The 7,679-nt window shown below is 44.1% G+C and overlaps 1 protein-coding gene across 4 annotated transcripts in view; it reads right to left on the bottom strand.

Annotated features, from left to right (window-relative positions):
• Nucleotides 1-2,664: 2,664 nt before the first annotated feature.
• The window catches only part of abcd4 (ATP binding cassette subfamily D member 4), a 16,153-nt gene continuing 11,138 nt past the window's right edge, over nt 2,665-7,679 (bottom strand). For all 4 annotated transcript variants that reach the window (XM_090233246.1, XM_090233247.1, XM_090233248.1 and 1 more), the window contains 8 exons: nt 7,021-7,166; nt 5,402-5,550; nt 4,903-4,939; nt 4,712-4,761; nt 4,554-4,606; nt 4,070-4,146; nt 3,708-3,823; nt 2,665-3,269 (listed from right to left, as the gene is read on the bottom strand). In XM_090233246.1, the coding sequence (XP_090089372.1) occupies nt 3,201-3,269; nt 3,708-3,823; nt 4,070-4,146; nt 4,554-4,606; nt 4,712-4,761; nt 4,903-4,939; nt 5,402-5,550; nt 7,021-7,166 (697 nt within the window). In that variant the 3' untranslated portion in view covers nt 2,665-3,200. The remainder of the gene's footprint in view (nt 3,270-3,707; nt 3,824-4,069; nt 4,147-4,553; nt 4,607-4,711; nt 4,762-4,902; nt 4,940-5,401; nt 5,551-7,020; nt 7,167-7,679) is intronic.

The following is a 7,679-nucleotide window of genomic DNA, read 5'->3' as shown; positions in this document are numbered from 1 at the left end:
AGCTTCACCTTGACAACAGTCCCACAGCTTCAACTTGACAACAGTCTCACAGCTTCACATTGACAACAGTCCCACAGCTTCACCTTGACAACAGTCTCACAGCTTCACATTGACAACAGTCCCACAGCTTCACTTTGACCTGGTAAACAGTCTCACAGCTTCACCTTGACCTAGTAAACAGTCCCACAGCTTCACCTTGACCTAGTAAACAGTCCCACAGCTTCACCTTGACAACAGTCCCACAGCTTCACCTTGACCTAGTAAACAGTCCCACAGCTTCACCTTGACCTAGTAAACAGTCTCACAGCTTCACCTTGACAACAGTCCCACAGCTTCACCTTGACCTGGTAAACAGTCTCACAGCTTCACCTTGACCTAGTAAACAGTCCCACAGCTTCACAACAGTCCCACAGCTTCACCTTGACAACAGTCCCACAGCTTCACCTTGACCTAGTAAACAGTCCCACAGCTTCACCTTGACAACAGTCCCACAGCTTCACCTTGACCTAGTAAACAGTCCCATAGCTTCACCTTGACCTGGTAAACAGTCCCACAGCTTCAACTTGACCTGGTAAACAGTCCCACAGCTTCACCTTGACCTGGTAAACAGTCCCACAGCTCCACCTTGACCTGGTAAACAGTCCCACAGCTTCACCTTGACAACAGTCCCACAGCTTCACCTTGACCTAGTAAACAGTCCCACAGCTTCACTTTGACCTGGTAAACAGTCCCACAGCTTCACCTTGACCTGGTAAACAGTCCCACAGCTTCACCTTGACCTGGTAAACAGTCCCACAGCTTCACCTTGACCTGGTAAACAGTCCCACAGCTTCACCTTGACCTAGTAAACAGTCCCACAGCTTCACCTTGACAACAGTCCCACAGCTTCACCTTGACCTGGTAAACAGTCCCACAGCTTCACCTTGACCTGGTAAACAGTCCCACAGCTTCACCTTGACAACAGACCCACAGCTTCACCTTGACAACAGTCCCACAGCTTCACCTTGACCTGGTAAACAGTCCCACAGCTTCACCTTGACCTGGTAAACAGTCCCACAGCTTCACCTTGACAAAAGTCCCACAGCTTCACCTTGACAACAGTCCCACAGCTTCACCTTGACAACAGTCCCACAGCTTCACCTTGACCTGGTAAACAGTCCCACAGCTTCACCTTGACCTGGTAAACAGTCCCACAGCTTCACCTTGACAACAGACCCACAGCTTCACCTTGACAACAGTCCCACAGCTTCACCTTGACAACAGTCCCACAGCTTCACCTTGACAACAGTCCCACAGCTTCACCTTGACAACAGTCCCACAGCTTCACCTTGACAACAGTCCCACAGCTTCACCTTGACAACAGCCCCACAGCTTCACCTTGACAACAGTCCCACAGCTTCACCTTGACAACAGTCCCACAGCTTCACTTTAACCTGTTCACTTTATATTCCACAATAAGTGAGCTGCATTTAGAGAGATGTTAGTTACCAATACTAGTTACTATGACTTGGAGAGTGGTGCAGGCACATTGTGGTTGGGTTGTGTGGTTGTCTTCTGTTGAGTGGTGGTCAGTTATATTGTGGTTAGGTTGGGGTTGTCTTCAAGGGAAATCTTAATGCTACAGCATACAATGACATTCTAGACGATTCTGTGCTTCCAACTTTGTGGCAACAGTTTGGGGAAGGCCCTTTCCTGTTTCAGCATGACAATGCCCCCCTTGCACAAAGTGAGGTCCATACAGAAATGGTTTGTTGAGATCAGTGTGGAAAAATTTGACTGGCCTGCACAGATCCCTGACTTCAACCCCATCAAACACCGTTGGGATGAATTGGAACGTCGACTGCGAGCCAGGCCTAATCGCCCCAACATCAGTGCCCGACCTCAATAATACTTGTGGCTGAATGGAAGCAAGTCCCCGCAGCAATGTTCCAACATCTAGTGGAAAACCATCCCAGAAGAGTGGAGGCTGTTATAGCAGCAATGTTCCAACATCTAGTGGAAAACCATCCCAGAAGAGTGGAGGCTGTTATAGCAGCAATGTTCCAACATCTAGTGGAAAGCCTTCCCAGAAGAGTGGAGGCTGTTATAGCAGCAATGTTCCGACATCTAGTGGAAAACCATCCCAGAAGAGTGGAGGCTGTTATAGCAGCAAAAAAGTGGGACCAACTCCATATTAATGCCCATGATTATGCAATGAGATGTTAGACGAGCAGGAGTCCACATACTTTGTAGCTTAAGTTAAGATGAATTAACTGTAAGTCACTCTGCATAAGATATAAATGTAAAGTGTAATTAATAACTTCACCATGCTAAAAGGGATATTCAATGTCTGCTTTTTTTACATTTTTAACCATCTACAAATAAATGTGCCCTTCTTTGCGAGGCATCGGTGTGGGAAAAAACTTGACTGGCCTGCACACATCCCTGACTTCAACCCCTTGGGGAAAAACCTCCCTGGTCTTTGTGGTTGGATCTGTACTTGAAATCCACTGCTCGATTGAGGGACCTTACAGATAATTGTATGTGTGTGGGTACAGAGATGAGGTAGTCATTCAAACATCATGTTTTTGTCCATGCAACTTATTATGTGACTTATTAATTTACTCCAGAATTGATTTAGACTTGCATTAACAAAGGTGTTGAAAACTTATTTGACTCAAGACATTTCAGCTTTTCATTTTTTATTAATTAGTAAAAAAAAATTACAAATAAAATCCACTTTGACATGATGGGATAGTGTGTGTAAGCCAGTGACATAGAACATCTACATTTAATCCATGTTAAATTCAGGCTGTAAACAACAACAAAATGTGGACAAAGGCAAGGGGTGTGAATACTTTCTGAAGGCACTGTATATTTACCTAATGAGACAATACAAATGTGACTAAAATATGACCAAAATGATAAGGCATTTAGTTGACTAAAATGGACCAATCTTTGTCATTTTGACAAAAACTAGACTAATTTATTATTTAAATGACAAAAATGTGACCAAGATTTAATTATATTTTAGTCAAAATGACTAAGGCTAAATGTAAAAGAGTGCCAAAATTAACACTGGTTTTGGTTAATAAGTGATTGTCAGTTACATTGTGGTTGGGTTGTGGCCAGTCATATTGTGGTTGTGCTTTGGTTGGGTCGTGGTCATTTACATTTTGGTTGTGTTAAGGTTTGGTTGTGACCAGTCATTGTTTCAAGCATCACTCCTGTTTAAGCTTGGTCAGCTCCCAGCGTCCCTCTCCACACAGTTTCAATGAGACGTCATGGTACTGGAGGGGGAACAGTCAGAAGGGTCTTCATAACACATTCATAACCCTTCATAACACATTCATAACCCTTCATAACCCTTCATAACACATACCACATTCATAACCCTTCATAACACAAATACCACATTCATAACACATTCATAACCCTTCATAACACAAATACCACATTCATAACACATTCATAACCCTTCATAACACAAATACCACATTCATAAACCTTCATAACACATTCATAACCCTTCATAACACATACCACATTCATAACACTTCATAACACATGCCACATTCATAACCCTTCAAAACACATACCACATTCATATCCCTTCATAACACAATCATAACCCTTCATAACTCATACCACATTCATATCCCGTCATAACACATACATAAGCACTTCATAACACATTCACTACATAATACTTATGTCAACTTGTGTACCTTCTCCAGGCTTTTGCGGTGTCCCAGGCTGACCAGGGTCATTCCCAGCTGCTTACAGCCTCGGTACATCTGCCCCTCTGCGTCCTCTGTCAGGGCACTGGTCGCCTCGTCCAACACTGGCACACACACACACACACACACACACACAGGGAGTTAGCACTAGCCTCAGTCAACACTGACAAAAACATTTTTTTAAAAGAGTTCAATTTCCTGTTTATTCACTGAATTTTGTATTTGATGTCTTGAATCAACCAAAAGTTGAAATAGAGTTGATCTCCACCGTAGTTCTAATGTAGTCATTACACACTTAGATACATTGTATCATACGGTCAGCATCATGGTAATGTGGGTCGGCAACAGACCTGCGTATTTAGGCTGCAGGTAGAAGAGTCGGGCAAAGCAAAGCCTCTGCATCTCCCCTGGAGACAGAACATCATACCTGTAGAGAGAGAGAGAGAGAGAGAGAGAGAGAGAGAGAGAGAGAGAGAGAGAGACAGAGAGAGAGAGACAGAGAGAGAGAGACAGAGAGAGAGACGGAGAGAGACAGAGACAGAGAGAGAGAGAGAGAGAGACAGAGAGAGAGAGAGAGAGAGAGAGAGAGAGAGAGAGAGAGAGACAGAGAGAGAGAGAGAGAGACAGAGAGAGAGAGAGAGAGAGACAGAGAGAGAGAGAGACAGAGAGAGAGAGACAGAGAGAGAGAGAGAGAGAGAGAGAGACAGAGAGAGAGACTTTTAGAGTCTTTTATCTTTATCAAAATGGTGCCCATCATTTTGGACGTGACTGTATACATGTACTGTAGTAAATACGGGTACAAGAAAGTCAAGACCACATTTGTTTGTTCCTTACCAGTTCCAGTCTACAGGCTCATCCAGTCCTCCTGTCCTCTTCAGGAGACTAGACTAGAACATCAGAGAGGGGTTCTAGGTTGGGACATATCCTTAGAATACCGTAAATATAGGAAAAATATACAGAGTAAAACTGTAAGTATGCTAATATACACTTACCACTCCAGCTAGTTCCAGGTACTGTATGATTCTCTCATCGTCCACTGACCCTGTGAAAAGACAACCGTTATGGCTGAGAAGTTATTTTTTTTTTTGGGGGGGGGGGTATATGGATTACTATTACCTCCTCATGACACTTTCTCTTAATGTCAAAATGTGGCCCTGAGAATGCCATTTTCACAACACCCTACCTGATACAGGGTAGATCTCCTTCAGAGGGTAGATCACCTGTTGAAGAGAGAGAAAAAAACAAGTTAGTTAAATTTTGTTACAATAGTGCGATCTTCCTCAACTGGTGAGTAGGGTTGTGAGCAAAGTAGGAATGAACAAAACAAACAAATTAATGTTTTCTAGCTGTTCTCTGAGCGTTCCGTCAGTCAGGTAGGGCTTCTGGGTAATATAGTACTTGCCTGTTCTCTGAGTGTTCAGTCTGTCAGGTAGGGCTTCTGGGTAATATAGTACTTGCCTGTTCTCTGAGTGTTCCGTCTGTCAGGTAGGGTTTCTGGGTAATATAGTAATTACCTGTTCTCTGAGTGTTCCGTCTGTCAGGTAGGGTTTCTGGGTAATATAGTAATTACCTGTTCTCTGAGTGTTCCGTCTGTCAGGTAGGGTTTCTGGGTAATATAGTAATTACCTGTTCTCTGAGTGTTCCGTCTGTCAGGTAGGGTTTCTGGGTAATATAGTAATTACCTGTTCTCTGAGTGTTCCGTCTGTCAGGTAGGGTTTCTGAGGCAGAAAGAGGATTCCCCTGGGACCGAAACACGTCGTCATCTGGACATAGCCGCTGTCGGCCTCCCACAGGCGGTTCAGGACCCTCAGTAGGGAGGTCTTCCCAGTGCCTGTGTTTCGGGATGAGCCAAAGAATGAGTTAGACGACTCTTCTTTGTATCTGTCCCATTATGTAATCTGTGAGAACATGGGCAGCAGCATTGCGGCCATCTCCATACACTCGTAAAACTGACTACCGATCCTCGACTTCGGCGACCTCTATATTATATCTGTCTACTCCTACCTGTATATTATACCAGTCTACTCCTACCTGTATGTTATACCTGTCTACCTACCTGTATAATATACCCGTCTACCCTACCTGTATATTATACCCGTCTACCCTACCTGTCTACTTACCTGTATATTATACATGTCTACCCCTACCTGTATATTATACCTGTCTACCCCTACCTGTTTATTATAATATACCTGTCTACCTGTATATATTATACCTGTCTACCCCTACCTGTATATTATACCCGTCTACCCCTACCTGTATATTATACCCGTCTACCCCTACCTGTATATTATACCCGTCTACCCCTACCTGTATATTATACCCGTCTACCCCTACCTGTATATTATACCCGTCTACCCCTACCTGTATATTATACCCGTCTACCCCTACCTGTATATTATACCCGTCTACCCCTACCTGTATATTATACCCGTCTACCCCTACCTGTATATTATACCCGTCTACCCCTACCTGTATATTATACCCGTCTACCCCTACCTGTATATTATACCCGTCTACCCCTACCTGTATATTATACCCGTCTACCCCTACCTGTATATTATACCCGTCTACCCCTACCTGTATATTATACCCGTCTACCCCTACCTGTATATTATACCTGTCTACCCCTACCTGTATATTATACCCGTCTACCCCTACCTGTATATTATACCCGTACCTGTATATTATACCTGTCTACCCCTACCTGTATATTATACCTGTCTACCCCTACCTGTATATTATACCCGTCTACCCCTACCTGTATATTATACCCGTACCTGTATATTATACCTGTCTACCCCTACCTGTATATTATACCCGTCTACTCCTACCTGTATATTATACCTGTCTACCCCTACCTGTATATTATACCCGTCTACCCCTACCTGTATATTATACCCGTCTACTCCTACCTGTATATTATACCTGTCTACCCCTACCTGTATATTATACCCGTCTACCCCTACCTGTATATTATACCCGTACCTGTATATTATACCTGTCTACCCCTACCTGTATATTATACCTGTCTACCCCTACCTGTATATTATACCCGTCTACTCCTACCTGTATATTATACCAGTCTACCCCTACCTGTATATTATACCTGCCTACCTACCTGTATATTATACCCGTCTACCCTACCTGTATATTATACCTGCCTACCTACCTGTATATTATACCTGCCTACCTACCTGTATATTATACCTGTCTACCTACCTGTATATTATACCTGTCCACCCCTACCTGTATATTATACCTGACAACCCCTACCTGTATATTATACCTGTCTACCTACCTGTGTTTCCCACCACCAGCAGATTGGAGCCCTGGCTGATCTTGATACTCAGCTCTTCAACCAGCAGCTGCTCAGAGAAGGGACTCTTGTAGGACACACAGTCCAGTATGAAGGCTGTGTCTACTGGACCACTGTGGACCTTGTCACTGGATGTAGAGGGGAGGGGAGGTGAAGAGGAGGAGCAGTTAGCCTAGTGGTAGCCTAGTGGTTAGCAGGTAGCCTAGTGGTTAGCAGGTAGCCTAGTGGTTAGCAGGTAGCCTAGTGGTTAGCAGGTAGCCTAGTGGTTAGCAGGTAGCCTAGTGGTTAGCAGGTAGCGGTTAGTGGTGGTTAAGAGCATTGTGCCAGTAACCAAAAGGTCGATGTGCCCTTGAGCAAGGCACCCCTAACCCTAATTGCTCCTGTATGTCATTCTGGATAAGAGCCTCTGCAAAAGGACTAAAATGTCAAAATGCCAAACATAGGAGAGGGGAGAAAATCTTTAGCCATGTTCCTTTCAGCGTTCTCCGCTTTATGATTGCACTCGTAATCCTACCTTCAAAACTCATTCCTGTGCTCTGAGTACTCTGGAGCACGGAAGCCTGCTTAACGGAACATACTGCAGCCTGTTAGAGTACTCTGGAGCACGGAAGCCTGCTTAACGGAACATACTGCAGCCTGTT

This window comes from Oncorhynchus mykiss, chromosome 4, assembly GCF_057628025.1.
Source record: "Oncorhynchus mykiss isolate SJ-2025 chromosome 4, ASM5762802v1, whole genome shotgun sequence".
In the NCBI taxonomy this organism is placed as follows: domain Eukaryota; kingdom Metazoa; phylum Chordata; class Actinopteri; order Salmoniformes; family Salmonidae; genus Oncorhynchus; species Oncorhynchus mykiss.
The sequence above is the reverse complement of the archived record's forward strand: the minus strand, read 5'-3'. Positions and strand labels throughout refer to the sequence as shown.